This window comes from Anastrepha ludens, chromosome 2 (genome assembly GCF_028408465.1).
Source record: "Anastrepha ludens isolate Willacy chromosome 2, idAnaLude1.1, whole genome shotgun sequence".
Lineage (NCBI taxonomy): Eukaryota > Metazoa > Arthropoda > Insecta > Diptera > Tephritidae > Anastrepha > Anastrepha ludens.
Genome location: NC_071498.1, coordinates 44,998,434 through 45,014,499, shown reverse-complemented (window position 1 = coordinate 45,014,499; position 16,066 = coordinate 44,998,434). Strand labels below are relative to the sequence as shown.

Sequence of the window (16,066 nt, the reverse complement as noted above, 5' to 3'; positions counted from 1 at the left end):
TTTTGTTTTAGGATTTTATTTTGACATTCTTTGAGAAAGATTTATAGTGTTGTTAAGTGTGAGTAAAATTAATTTTCTATTCTCCATTTTTTAAATTCTCATATTTTCAAGAAATTCAATCCGCCATGGACGCCCGAAAACCCTGTAATCAAACTGCAGATGACCGAAGAGCAACCAATTGGCTCAGTACTGACTACTCTGCAGGCCTACGATGATGACTCCACTATCGGCGAATACAATATATCACCGAATGCATATTTTGCCATCAACAAGACTACGGGCGTGATCACTTCGATCTCGCGCATTGACTATGAATCGGTAAAGGAAGTAAAACTCGTGGCCACTGTGAGCGACACCGGCGTACCATCGCTCACATCAACAGCTGAAGTCACTGTGGATATTATCAATTTGAATGACAATGAACCACACTTTAGCCAAACAGAGTATCATTTCAATGTGACAGAGAATTCACCACGTGGCACTGTCGCCGGCAAGGTGGAGGCATTCGACGCCGATGTCGGCACCTTTGGTGAACTGACATATTCGCTGATTGGCGAGAATAACAAATATTTCAGCATTGACGCGTACACAGGCAGTATAATGGTAGCCGATGCGGCAATACTCGACCGTGAGAAGATCAGTGAGATCACATTGACGGCTGTGGCGCAAGACAAAGCGCCAGCCACGGTGCAGAAATCGGCAACGGCGGCGGTGCGCAAACTCAAATATATTAAACTAGTGCTGTAGTTATTAATTTATATTTAACTTTATATTTATTCACAACTTTTGCAGATCCACATCAATGTGCTCGATGTCAATGATAATGCGCCAATATTCACACAAAACCAATACACGACAACATTGGCGGAGAATGCTGCATTTAATCCGCCAGCTGCATTGTTGCAAGTGAAAGCGCTCGATGCGGATGAGGGTCTGTTTGGCGATGTACGCTACTTTATCACAGCAGGCAATGAGCAAGGTCTCTTCCGGCTCGACGCCCAAACCGGTATTGTTTATCCAGCGCAAAGCTTGAATGGCAAGAAGGGTGTGTACGCACTGGAAGTAGTCGCACGTGACACTCAGGGCTCGGGTACAATGGAGAGTCGAACGCGGGTGTTGATCACGGTGATGGGTGTAAATCAGCACCGGCCGGTGTTCGTCATACCGGCACTCTCGAATGCCACCATAGAGATACCTGGTGTAAGTGAAGCTGTGTAAGCAGTTCTCTGCAAAGCAAAAAAGTCTAATTCATTTTTCTGTTTTTAGGATATTGTACAACGTGATTATTTGCTGCTCACCGTCAAGGCAACAGACAATGACACCGATGAGAATGGTTACATCTCCTATCATCTGCAAGTGAGCAATGAGAATGTACAGGAGACCGAAGAATTTCGAATCGATTCTGTTACGGGCGAGCTGCGTACCAAGCGAGAGTTGAATCGCAAAGAACGCGCTAAGTAAGTGAATGAAACTTTAACTAATTTTGCCAGACCCGTTTCTTTAATGCTTTTTTTTGTGCTTTACTCCGCAGCTACGATATAATTTTGGTGGCACGCGATGCTGGCAATCCAACACCCTTCGAAACATTACGTTTCCTTAGCATTAGTATTGTCGATGCAAACGAAAATCGCCCCGAATTCCCTGATGCCTCAAATCCTTACAAAATATCCATCAAAGAAAATAGTGGGCGCGACGTGAGGATTGGGCGCATACAAGCAACGGCGCGTAGTAAACACAATAGAGATGTGTATTACTATTTGCTGCTGGGTAATGAGGATAACGCTTTTGTTGTAGACAAAGCTACTGGAGACATTTACACCAACAAAAGTTTGGATAGGTGAGTAAAAAAGTGAAGCGATAGCGTAATAGGGAATAGCAAATGCTTCTTTCCTTATCAACTGAAGAATAAACTTGATCGAGAGCTTTGCGTTCTTAAAATCGACATAATATGGGGATGCTAAATTCATTACTGAATGGTTCCGTCGTAAACTTCTCTAGTACGCCACCAAAATATTCTGTCAATAATTATTTTAACTACAGTCGGGTCTACGTTACCGAAAGAACCAGATTTATATCCCCAAGGACTGGTTATTCCAAGAACTATTCCCCCAAATGCCTAGGAAATGTTTAAAGCTGTTTTTGAGCTAACTACAACAACAATTCATCATCTCGAGTTTGACACACTGCACAGTGGTCCCGCTGCGTAGGAAGAGCGGTCATAGGAACTTTTGGCGTGATAAATGACTTTTTAGTACGTTTTTAAGATGATAAATGTTTTTATTTGTTAAAAAAACATTAAGACATATAAAAAGTAATATATATATAATAAGAATATATATAAGATATAATAATAATAATATATAATAAAGTAATATATAATTAATATAAAAAGTCAAAGGAAAATTAGGTACACACATTTTTTACATAAAATTTTTTTGTTCCGTTTAAGGTTTTGCATAAATCTTAAATTATAAACAGTAATAGAAAAAAACATTAAATTCCGAAAGGATGAGTTAACTTATTCTTATTTATGAAAATAATAAAATATTCACTTTCCAAAAAGTTAATGTACTTAGAAATACAAAACTTTTAACTCAGTAAATCTAACACTTCTCTTGACATCATAGATTTCTTTTTACATGGTAATTTTCATAGACTAGATATAAAACCTTGTGGAGGATGGGCGAGGGTTTTTCCAAATTATCTTATCTGGGTCAGAGGTAATCGATTTACAAATTAATTTCAAGGGTACGTAAGATGTAACAATTAAACTTCCATCTTCCGTTCTCGGATCAGAAAAACTTTGCTTGTATTCGCTATGTCCAGTGCTGCCATCGAAACCCCATTTACCTACTAATTCATACTCAGTGCAATTTGATTCAGATATATTTACCAATACTGGTTTTTGAGATTCGAGAATTCGAGAGCATGTGTGGTCCAACAAACATTGTAAATTAATTTCGGCAGATGATTCTGTAACGCCAATTCCTGTTGGGTAACACCGTTTTTTTGCGGCAAGAAGTTTTTTATAAGATGGTAAAGCGTTAGGCAATTTCGAATGAATAAAGTCTCTTAATAACAAATACTGATGTTTGGTGAGCTTTGCCGCATTAAATAGAGACAAAACTTCGTCCGTATTGAATTCTAAAGAATTTGAATTTGATTGCTTTGAATTACTTAGTATTGCATGAATAGCGGAACTATCAACATTAGCTAGATCGGATAACCTGCGACGCTTTGTCCTCTTGCTGCAATCTTCAAAATCTTTTCTGTGTCCCTGCCTGTGTTCGCCCGACTCCCGCTTTTTCAACACACATAATTCGGTTTCAGTTAACCAATTACTGTACTTGGCAATCAGCCTTGTTTTTGATCTTTGCACTTTTTTCCAGTATCGAGAAATCCGTGAACAGATCCAAGAAACACGATTTTCAACGTCTTCTAAGGTTAAATTCTCAGAGTTTGGTAAATCTTGAATTATGTCCTTCAGTACGTGGCGACATCTATCAACATCATTTTTAATGGTATTGTAACATAACCACGTGTCCAGAATATGCATGCGCGTAAATGAACACTTCAAATTTACACCTAAAACAAAAAAAAATCTTTATTATCAATCTTGGTAGAATCACATTTTTCAAAATCCTACACATAGGCACAGATTAGACCCTATATCAAGCGCAGTCGCAGGTCATCGCAGCTGGAAACTATTTTTCCTTAAAGAGGACATATGTAAGAATATTTTAATGTATGTTTCATTTGTGCGAATTCGTGCGAACTTAGTTAAAACTTTACAAACTTCTTATAAAAAAAAAAATGGGAAATTTTAAAGTACGTATTTCGTACGGTCTGAAAACCCATCAAATAATAATTAAAAAAGGTAAGAAAACGTTCAACATGTTTTACATACCTTCAACTTGAATTTCCATTGTACAACAGGTCATAAACACAGTAATTCTTAGAAAAATAACACTTCCCGGAACTGCGTAAGTACGGAGCGGAGACCACGCTAACTATCACTTTTCACTGTTTGTGCAGTTGAAATTTCTTTTATACTCTAAGTTACTATGACTAATGAACTAACATTTAGCTAAATATTGTTGCATAATTTTAACATGACTATTTTCATCCAATGTCCTATGGCGGAACCACTGTGCACTGTTGCTCAGTCTAAACTGTGTGATGCGCACAGACGCTCCAATATTTCGGGCTTTAGACTTGAAAATTGTCCAAGTGAATATTGTTTTAGAAGAAAAGATAAAGACTCAAATTAAAGCTCAAACCTCAAGGCTCTTAGAGAACTTAGATTCGAGCGAAACAAGAGCAGAACTAATGAGAGACTGCAAATATCGTTTGAACCAAATGGATTCTCATAATTAATACCCTAACGCTGTGCGGTTTCGCAGACATACATAAACAGTTACATGGCAACGAAAAGGCTAACTCACTGGCAAAACGCGGGGTACCCGGCTGCAGCAGGTACCATAGACTTTTTGCCCGGTACCCCAGAAGTATATGACAGAAGTACTAGCAAAAGTGGGAAATATCTCAGTTTAATGCTTATTAGCATAAATGGAACAACTTGTTGGGTTCAATTACTAAGTGAAACTCTTGCTCAGAGAGTCTCTTTACGACTACTTAAATTCAATAAGGAAGGTCTAAAAACTCTTATTTGTTACCTATGCTTTGTGGCAGGTATTACAGGTTGTTGTTATTGTTGCAACATCATAAACATTCCGCATAAATGTTTGGAGAATGCTGCAGGTGCAAGAATCCTTGACCAAATATAAATCCGTGTCTTTCTGGTGAGGTAGAACTGACTGTCGTAAGATCGTACCTATTATAGGTCATAGACTCGTACGTCTTGAAGAACGACTTTCATCTTTTTTTTTAATTTGAAGCGTGACATCGTGCAAATATGATATAATAAAAATAAATAATAGCATTACATGACATAATATTACATACCATAACATAATATAACATAGCAAAAAAACTTAGCTGAACATAACACAGTTCAGTGTAAAATAACTTGACACAAAATGACAAACTAAATCTAACACAAACGATAAAATAAAAGATACCGAAATATAACAAAACTTTACATAACATAACAAAATATAATATATCGTAACATAGAATTAAAATAAAATAGAATACATACCATACGCCTAAGTTAAATACATATTTGTTTTTCTCTTAATTTTTTTATTCTTTTCAACATTTATTTTCCACCGCAGGGAAGATACTGATTTCTACACCCTTTACATTCTCGCCAGCATTAAGTCAGATTTGCATATTTCTGAAGAAGAACGCGCTTCGTTTTCAATAAAAAGTCTCGGACGGGATAATACAGTGGCCAAGGTGTGGATAACAGTGCTCGATGAGAATGATAATGCGCCAATCTTTGAAAAAGAGGTAACTCACCACTCAAAATACACAACTGTTCATAAGTAGACTCGTATATTTAACTAAATTTTCGTTTTAATATTTTCTTATCATAGGTTTACTATGCCGGCGTTAATGCGAAAGCCGCCATCAACAGTATAATAACCATAGTAAATGCGACCGATGCAGATGCCGGCAAGAATGCCAAAACTGAGTACATGATTGTGGCGTCTAATCTGTATAAATATGGCGCCACGAAGGCGACCGGCTCTATAGTGCCAAGTCCGTTTGGTAAGAGCAATACATTTTATATACTCTCAACTTTTAAATGCATTTTTATCTTAATTTGAAGCTATTTCGCCCGACGGTCGTATCACCACCGCTGCTTTTATGGCCGAGTATAATCAGGATCGTTTTGAATTGGAAGTAATTGCCAAAGAATTGGAACAACCACAGCAATCCACGCGCACTAAAGTCTATGTTTGGGTATTTGATTCAACGCAGTTGGTGCGCGTTATACTCTCTCGTCCACCTGAAGAAGTACATCAGGAGCAAGAAGAAATAATCGCTGAATTGCGTAATGCGACACAACACCGCATCATAGTTGATGAGATACGTTATCATGTGGATGCAATGGGACGCATACGAATGGACTGGTGCGATTTATTTTTCCATGCGGTGGAGCCCCATTCACAGCAAATCGCTGCAGTCGATGAGATTTTAAAGGTTATCGATGCAAACTATGATTACTTGCGGGTGAGTTGAGGAGATTTGCAGCCTAATTAGTTATTACTTTCGTTTTCATCTTCTATTTACTCGCGATACTTTGTCGTATTTGCAGGACTATTATGCCGGATTTGCTATTGAGAATGTCGTACCCGCCTACATAACCATCGTCCAGGATGAATTTGATTTGGCCGTGGCAGGTTTGGTGGCGCTAATCATTGTGCTCTTTGTAGGCGTCATTAGCTTTATTGTGCTGTGTTGCTGTCTTAAGCATTGGTAGGTTTTTGATTGGGATTCATAAATTTTTTGGCAAATAAAAAGCCTTAGAAGGGACTTTTGCTAATATTTTCATTTTATTCTGCTTCGTAGGAATCTCTCCGTACCCGTAGAAAATCGCCGCAAAGAAGCTTTGATCAAAAAACAAATCATTGAAGATTTGAATACAACAGAGAATCCTCTCTGGATAGAGCAGTGAGTGTTCTATAAAATAATTTAAATGAGCCCAGAAATTATGTAGTTTTAAAACTTAATTATTAAACTTATTTACAGAAAACTCAAGCTTTACGAGGAGCAGGAGCTGACTATGCAGGTCTTCTCCGAGCCCGATCATATCTCGAATTCGGACTCACCGGTAAGAATAAAATAAATAAATCGTGGAGTCAGTAAAAAAGGCAGTGGGATAGAACGATTCTAGTAATTAGTTGGTATTGTACCATATATCTCAAAAGCTTCGGATACGGTGCTATTGAATGGCACTGAGCACTTTTGCTAGTACTTGTTGCTATTTTTATTTTTATTTTTTGTGAGGGCATAAACACATTTTTGTGAATCAGACTGTCGTGGATATGCTAATGAAAATTATTTGAGCTGCATTTAATCGACAGTAACATTCGAGGTATTAACTGAAAGCCTAGGCGTTCCTTTCCGATTTTCTGCACTTTTGGGAAATCAGACTGTCCCACAATGGAGACTTGTCGACCAATATTGCTCAAAAATCCTAGAGAAGGCAATTTTTGACCGATTTTAATAATTTTTTTAAATGCTTGTATATGATTTTGGAGGGGATTGTCTAGGCCCGAATTAAAATTTTTTTTATTATGAAAAAATGAGAATTTTTAACCAAACTTTTAATTGACCTTCGTGTTTGGAAGGAGTTTCATCCTAATTCCGGGGTGTTTCCCACCGATCTCAAGGCTATTAATTATATATTATATATATAATTGGCGCTTATGCACTTTTAGGGTGTTCGACCGAGCTCCTCCTCCTCCATCTCCTAACGACAAATGGTTTCTTTTTCATGTCCTAAATACTCTCGTCGATTCGCTATTGCCTGTCCAGGAGCGGCCACTATTTGAAAAAACTTGTTCTATCATTTGGTATTTCATGCCGGAAATTCGAGCCCGGCCAACCAACGCACTTGACTACGGCGAATTTTTTATTTTATTTTATTTTAATTTTACCTTTTATCATAATTTTCTAAAAACTCCGTTCCCTTTCTATATTCTCTAAAAAAATATTGAATTTATTTCATTTCCAGGCTCAATTGGAGCGTCATGTGCCACATCATAGTGTTGTCGACAACACATATGCAACTATACAGCCACGTAATGGCAATCACGGTCTGAGTAGTTCAGCTGTGCACAACGGAGAGAATATTGGTGGTGTGAATATGAGCAATGCCAATGCGCTGGGACGTGTACACGATGCTCATACAAATGAATTTGCCGATTATGCGACGTTGCGCAACAATCGAGCGCCATCGGTGAGTAGAAATTTATATTTCTTTTTGTATATTGTGTAAAGCCAGACATACATATGTATTTTGAAATGTTTTTTTTTTTTATTTCATTATAAAAAGCAATAAAAGTTTTGCAAAAATCAATTTTTTAAGTAATCGGAAAGCAAATAATCTCAGAGCCACTCTATTCGACTACACCGACGAGATGCAGAACCGAAGACGACTACAACTACTGGATCGGACAGTTCACAGACAGACATTAATCGGGAGTACCTTACCACCTTCCTAAACTCGCGACCCCCAAATGCCGTTATCAGAGTCCAGCCACCACCTATTGCAGACAAAGAGCTTCAATTAAAAACATCCTGTTTTAGAGAACGAATATTACTCATTCTCACGACATCGGAACCCAAAATTGGTAGCCTTGCTCTAACAAAGGCAGAACACTCACAGAAAACATGATCAGTGATATACGCCTCCTCTGAGCAATACAGGCACATTGGGTCCTCAATGATTCCAATGGGGGTCATATGCTGACCTCATGGGTTGTGCCCTGTAATAATACCGACCATTAAACGAACGTCTTTCCTTCCAAGTTTTAGTAGAAAGTTTGTCATGTGGCCTACCGTTAGATGAGTTGGACGATAATGATCGGTGACTACACTGCACTGGTAATCCTTTTTCTATCCTCGACCGAACCAGTTTCTTAAAATTTTTTCACCAAGCCTTGAATTGTCGACTCATTCGGGCGATTACTTCCACCAAAAATATCACGAACTTTGCGTTATGTTGTTCTTTAAGATCGACCTTTTCTTAATAAGTTTCAATAATTTTGACTAGTCGTTCTACTATGTAAAACTGTGCATCTGTCTACAAATAAAAGTCAAAGATGACATTAAAAAGGTACCATCTAGGAATTATTCGCTACAGACATTTAGGCATCACTTTTGAAAAGAAAACGATAACAATCTAATGACCTGTATGGATCTGGGTCTTGGGTACAAAACTCACTAATTATTTGTAAATCAGTACTATTTTCAATAATTTTCGAACGTGGCTCAAAACGGCGATGAAAATGAGAACTTTATTTGGGTTTTCTGCATTTGTATTTAACTATAAAATTTTGTTTTCTGGCATAAAAAATATCCTCATAAAAATCATTTGCCGTTCGGAGTTGATTTAAAACTGTAGGTCCTTCCATTTGTGGAGCAACATCAATACGCACGCCACAAATAGGAGGAGGAGCTCGGCCAAAAACCCAAAAAGGGTGTAAGCGCCAATTATACAAGGTGAAGTCCAAAATAAACAAGTCTGGCGTCATAAAAATGTTTTTGATGGCGCCATCTTTTTAATGAGTTAATGCGTTGGAAGTTACATCTCTAGCTGACTCCCGGTGAAAGCTTGGTAATATTCGGTTCAGTGGAAGCGAAGTTATGGCATCTAAAGTGTCAGTGTGTTTGTGTCATCGGTACAAAAATTTTGTTTTAAAATCGGTAAAACGTTTACCGAATCATTTGAATTGATGAAAAAAGATGATGGCGATTATTGTCTATCTCGTGTCAGAGTCCATAAGTGGTTTACACGTTGTGAGGACTTAAATGACAATGAACATACGGGCCACCCAAAATCAGTAATCACCGAAACTCCATCGACATTGTTCGTAAATTTATCAATCGGAGTTGAATATCTCCAACACATCGATTTATCATACACATTTTAACTGATTATTTGGACTTACGAAAGGCCTGTGTACAGGGTTTGATTGAAAAGTAATGAGCCCCCCCGCGGGAAAATGATCGTTAGACCTTCCCCTTCCACTAGAAACCGGTCCCAGTTCGCCGGCAACAGCGGTGCAGTCAACATCGCTCCGCGCGTAAAAGCTGTTTTAAAAGTGTGTTAGGATTTTGCAGTGGCGAAAGTGCAGCGATCGTTGGAGCAACGTTACTCGATCAAATTTTGCGTAAAGCTAAACAAAACGAGTACCGAAACCATTGGGCTACTCAAGGAGGCTTACGGGGAGGAATCTCTGTCCAGTGCCCAGGTAAAACGGTGGCACAAGTCGTTCAAGGAAGGCCGTCAACAATTGGGCCCTGCATCACGACAATGCGCCGGCGCACACCGCCTTCCTCTGCATTTCTGCATCGGCCAAGCTAGGGTTCCGGTGCTTCCCCACCCTCCCTACAGCCCAGACCTGTCCCCTCCGGACTTCTTCTTGTTCCCGCGCCTGAAAAGAAAGCTGAAGGGGAGGCGTTTCGACTCCATCGAGGCGATCCAAAAAACTGTGACAGCCGAATTGAACACGATTCCGGCGGATGAGTTTAAGCGGTGTATCGACGCTCAAGGGTCCTATTTTGAAGAATATTAGTTGTATAAGCCAAAAGGTTTAATAAAACTGCTTAAAAAAAATAAGGTTCATTACTTTTCAATCAAACCCTGTACGTTTCATTCCACACAACTTAACTGAGGGCCAAAAATTGCTAAGAATTCAACATTCGAAAGACCTCATTACGATTCCAAGGGAATCGTCCACAAGGAGTTCGTGCCAACGGGCCAAACAGTCAATGCAATTTTCTATCTTGCAACGCAGTCGTCCAATTCGCCTTGAATACCACGAGGAGGAAGCTGGCGCTTATTGCATGATAATGCACCATCTCATCGATACACTCTTGTGACTGTTTTTTTGACTAGAAATCGTATTTGATATGGCTCCCTGTGACTTCTACCTATTCGAAAAATTGTATTTGGCCATGAAAGGAAAATATTTTACGACCGTAGACACCGTCCAAAAGGCTTGTACCGACATCCTGAAGGGCATTCCGGTTAATGACCTGAAACACTCTTTCGAAAAGCTAGTAGATCGCGCAAAACAGTGTTTCGAGGCCAGAGGGGACTATTTTGAATAAAGAAACTCGAAGTTATCAGAACAAAGCTCCTGTCGTTTCTATTTTAACTCAGTCTTTTTTATTTTAGACTTAATCTTGTATATATATATATATGGGGCATTCTTCGCCAACCGGACACCCCCATCTGCCCAGAACAGTTTTTATAAAAAAAATTTTTCCCTATGCCGAAATAAAAGCTTATGTCATGTACTTTAATTTGTCATGTGGCACTTTTTAAATATTCAAGATGGACGACGAATATTGACAAATATGTTGGAAGCTTAACAAAAGATTTGAGTCTGCAGCACCAGTACCAGAAATACTAAAAAGCCATTCCTTCCAAATCTCAAACAAAAAGGAAAAGATTATTAAAAGATTTTCCAATTCTCCAGAAGAAAAAAAAGTTTTACTGTGAAAAAAATCCTGTATTATGAAAAAAAATTCCAATTTCAGCAATTTCCTTCAATATTTATATTCAGCAGCGAACCCAGAAACCCCCGAGCATCATGTCAATATTCGTCGTCCATCTTGAATATTTAAAAAGTGCCACATGACAAATTAAAGTACATGACATAAGCTTTTATTTCGGCATAGGGAAAAATTTTTTTTATAAAAACTGTTCTGGGCAGATGGGGGTGTCCGGTTGGCGAAGAATGCCCCATATATATATATATATTGTCCTATATAAAAATCCATTATTATATTTTCTACAGTAATTTTCGACGGCCTATATTTCCAGATGTACGAATTTACTGGCTCCACATTTCAAGCGCCCATACGCGAAGGTGACGATGCAGTAGCAGAGCTCATATAAAATTCAACCCATGCCATGAACTGGACCTGGATTGTGTATAGAACTGTAAACGTTGGCATTTAGTTTCAATACATAATATTTTTTTTTGGATTTTGTAAATTATAATTGGTTCATAATATGCATAATTTTTTCGAATGTCTTGGATAAGTTAGTAATGCAATAAAAATTTTAAAAATTTTTTAAAAGCATAACTAACTTAAAATTAGGTGATGGTTTGGGTATGCCAAGTACATACAAGTAAATAGTGCGCGAAAATTTGTGAAGTATATACCTACATATGTATTTAGTAGTTATGTACTGTAAAGTGCGAAAGTAATAACTAACAATAATTGTAAGCAAATGAAGAACAAAAGCTTATGCATATACAATATATAGTACATACATACATACCTATAAATAAAATACATAATTTGTATTTAGTCTTAACAACATAAGGAATACTCGAGGCAGCTTGAGGATCGGTATGCGATCTAATAAGGTAGGCGGCGATAATAGCGTCAGGCCTCCAATGACGAGCAAAAGCTCATAGCCATGAAAACAACTCGAATCGAACAGAGCGAATAAATCGTTAAAATAGAGACAACAAAAAAGAATACAAAAATATATAAAAATGAGACAATAAGCGAAAAGTAGATATTGCAACGAAAAAATAACTAACACAAATTAATTATAATTATAATTATAATTCGAGTAACCTACACAATAAGTTCTTCCGTTCCATGTGAACTATATAAGTTTTACTTTAAAATATGAATTTTGTTTACTTTTTTTATTAATTAAGTTTGCTTAGTGAATTTTTTCTGCGCATAAAGTGATGCGCTGTTAAAATGCTTGAACGTATTTTTAAATTAAAGCGATTCCAATGCAAGTCATCCAGGTATTTTGGGCATTCGCGTAGGTTTTATTGAAAATTGGTTATTTGTGCTGCACGTATTTGAAAATAACTCGAAAAGTTATGGTAATCCCACTATGCAGCTTTCAGTGATTACCGAGCGTAGTATCTTTCTATTGACTAAAAAATAAGAAAAAACTGAGCGGGCGTTCTTAAGGGGTTAGGGGTAGTCAGAGGTCTGAAAAAATGATGATTTTCGATATTTTTTTTTTTTTGCTAGTCAGGTGCTTTATTTTACTTGACTTTAGCAAAATTTCAAAAAAAAATTAGTAATTGTAAAAGTTATCGCTGTTTGTATGGAGCCCGTTTCTCCAGAAGTCTCTTGTGGTGATAATCACAAGTCCTTGGAGGTTCATCGAAAATTAATCGGACAAGAGAAATTAATTTTATTAGTAGATAATTGTGTGCCTGATCGAAGCTTTTTTTCATAATTAACAATATGGCGGCCTCAGGAAATATTTTTTAGATTTTCGAGAAAAAAACCGATAATTAATTGTTAAAAAAATCGAAATTTTTGGAAAAAAAATCCTTCGATCAGGCACGAGTTTTTTATGTTTTTTAAATACAGTATACATTTTATGGAAATCTACCAAGCGGTTTTTAAGTTACGGTGATCGCCAATTTAAAAAACATAGTTTTGAGAAAAACGCATTTAAAATTTTGCTACTTGCTCTCGAACGCTCCGGAGCAGCGCCCTTTGTTAATTGTTGAATAACTCGAAAAGTATTTGTTTTCACACAATATTTCAAAGGTATTATACTTTAAGAAAATGCAAAAAAAATCAATTTTTTTAAAAATTCTCACTACCCCTAACCCTTAAAAAATTTTATTTTTCCACAAATTTTTAAATTTAGAAACATTTTTTTTTAACTCTTTTTTGATTTAGGATGTACTATTATTAGGATAAAAAAATTTAAGAAAATATGTAAAAACATATTTAAAAATTATATTTAAATGTTAAAAAAACCGTAGACATTTCACTTTAAAAAACTCTATACCCAAATTTTCAACATTGAAGCAGTCTGAAAATTATTAATTTATTTTTCAAATCTTTTCCAGTTTACTTCTTATTATGCTCAAGCCTACAAGTAACCCAATTTTCAGAAAAATTTACGACAATGTTTAAAATATTTCGATCACTTGGCAATAGCTTGGCTCAGTAACTTCATATATATACATACATATATCTTCTATATATCTTACATTCAATGCAGCGCTTAAATTATGATAGTTAGTTATAATAAATATAATTAGAATAATTTACAATAATAAATATTCCTTGACTTGAGTTAACAATTCTTTATGCTAAATGAACTTGTATGCTATAACTACACTTTGTAAAAATAAACAACACACAAATATGCAGAATGAAATGCGTACATATGTATATTATAGACACATGCATACATATATGTATATAGACACATGCATACATATATGTATATACATACATACATATGTTCATGTATATGTATATATATGTGCACATTTCATTAGTTTTATTGAAAATATATTCGTAATTCTACAAAAATCTTGTAAAGCTCGCTACCTGTGGAGTAGTGGAGTTATATTATATTAGGGCATATACATGCATACACATATAATATTAAATACATACCAACAATTATATTGTGAAAATATTTGTGTAAATTTATTGCAATTTAAACAAAAAGCCATCCTTGCTCAATGTAATCACTGCTACAACGTACAGTTATACACACATGTACACATAAATATTTGTATACAACCGAAGCACTATTTGGTAGAAGAAAAGGAAGTGTAAGAGCATTTCTTGAACGTTCCCGCAACAGTCGGGTCTACGTCACTCAAGAACTCGATCCATTCCTCATGAATTTTTGCGTAGAGTGCTATACCGTTACAGCAGCAACAGGCGCATTTTGCAAAGTGATGTCCCCATGACTTCTCTAAAATTGCGTTTGACCAAGAATGATAGATTACAAGCTTTGGCCATCTGAAGTAAAATTGTGACAGTAACTACGGCCGCCGTATCCGAATGGATTGGTGCGTGACTACCATTCGGAATTCACAGAGAGAACGTAGGTTCGAATCTCGGTGAAACACCAAAATGAAGATAAACATTTTTCTAATAGCGGTCGCCCCTCGGCAGGCAATGACAAACCTCCAATTGTATTTCTGCCATGAAAAAGCTCCTCATAAAAATATCTGCCGTTCGGAGTCGACTTGAAAGTGTAGGTCCCTCCATTTGTGGAACAACATCAAGACGCACACCACAAATAGAAGGAGGAGCTCGGCCAAACACCCAAAACGGGTGTACGCGCCAATTATATATATATATATATATATACTTCGGCTGCTACGTCGTAGGGAATTCGACAGCGAAAGTGTGCCCGCTCATTTCACGCGTATTTCTACGCTTTATAATTGTGCTCACACTCACCAACGTTTGCTCGTGTCAGCTGGCACCATGAAACTAATGAGAGCCTCATGTAAATGAATTCTCACCGTATATCGTTGTTAAATCGTGTCAGCTGATACGGGCGTATGTATCCTTCGGGCAACGGAAAGGGACTACGATACGTTAATGAGTGTGAGCACCATAATCAGTTGTTGTTCAGACGGTAACGAAGTATCTTGAGCAATGGTTGCGCTGATTTTTTGTCGTAAATTAACCATCATTACATCTCCTATTACATCAGCAAATCAGCTGATTTCTTCAAATTCTCTGAGAGCCGGATAACGGTTTCGTGTTAGCCACACCTTCTGAATTTTTTGCAGCATGCACTTAACAATCGTTGTCTAGAGTCCACCAGCAGAACAACCGAATTAAAAATGCTTTATTTTTTCGCAGTGCACTTTTCATACTCAAAATTCTATGTATGTGAATAAATTATAAGGCAGGATTTTAGCAAGATAAACAACTTTTGATATTGAAGTCTGTAACGTTCAAACAAAACTTTTTCAGGCACTTGAAAGCATGGCTTATATGTAAAATATTTGGAATACTTCTCTCTCGATTTACATCAACGTCAAGAGAATTCATTGAAGATTCTTCCAGTGTGTACTAACTGTGCTGTAGTGTACTAATCAATAATATTACTTCTATTGAAAATTCTTTACATATACTATATATATGATAGATAAAATACAAAAAAAATTGTATTTAAAAATAAAGTAATAAAGATATGTAACTATTTTAAATTGTAAGTATTAAATAGAGTAATAATATTTGCGTGAAATTATTAAGTATAAAATCTCAATATGTAAGTTGCAGCGTCGAAACAGTCGTTAAAAATAAAGCAAATGTATTTATTTAAACATGAGTAAAATTGATTTCTTTTGTTTTTGTGGTGCCAATTCAAATATTCAATTTAGGTTAGGTCTTTATTAGAATACTGCAGCGACTCTGCAGTGTTTCCATTTGATTTAAATCTGCCAAATCTTCGAATAAATTGTCGAAGATTGTCGATTGTTTAAAAGTTTAACCGTTTTCCGCAGAATGTAGACGTGGAAATTATGCAGAAAGTGTTCCATCAACTCAACCACCGCAAGTCAATGAGAGCGAATAGAGCTGACATACATATGTGCCGATCACATACAATTCCATAGTTTAAGAGAAAGCTGGACCTGCTAAGATTAAAAGCACTACG

At 36.7% G+C, this 16,066-nt stretch overlaps 1 protein-coding gene across 4 annotated transcripts in view; it reads left to right on the top strand.

The window, feature by feature from the left end:
• LOC128869991 (cadherin-87A) overlaps positions 1-15,728 on the top strand; it is a 290,958-nt gene extending 275,230 nt beyond the window's left edge. For all 4 annotated transcript variants that reach the window (XM_054112599.1, XM_054112587.1, XM_054112591.1 and 1 more), the window contains 12 exons: positions 112-711; positions 793-1,200; positions 1,267-1,457; positions 1,532-1,837; positions 5,238-5,415; positions 5,502-5,676; positions 5,738-6,141; positions 6,227-6,387; positions 6,481-6,582; positions 6,661-6,742; positions 7,649-7,873; positions 11,471-15,728. In XM_054112599.1, the coding sequence (XP_053968574.1) occupies positions 112-711; positions 793-1,200; positions 1,267-1,457; positions 1,532-1,837; positions 5,238-5,415; positions 5,502-5,676; positions 5,738-6,141; positions 6,227-6,387; positions 6,481-6,582; positions 6,661-6,742; positions 7,649-7,873; positions 11,471-11,545 (2,907 nt within the window). In that variant the 3' untranslated portion in view covers positions 11,546-15,728. The remainder of the gene's footprint in view (positions 1-111; positions 712-792; positions 1,201-1,266; positions 1,458-1,531; positions 1,838-5,237; positions 5,416-5,501; positions 5,677-5,737; positions 6,142-6,226; positions 6,388-6,480; positions 6,583-6,660; positions 6,743-7,648; positions 7,874-11,470) is intronic.
• Positions 15,729-16,066: the final 338 nt, after the last annotated feature.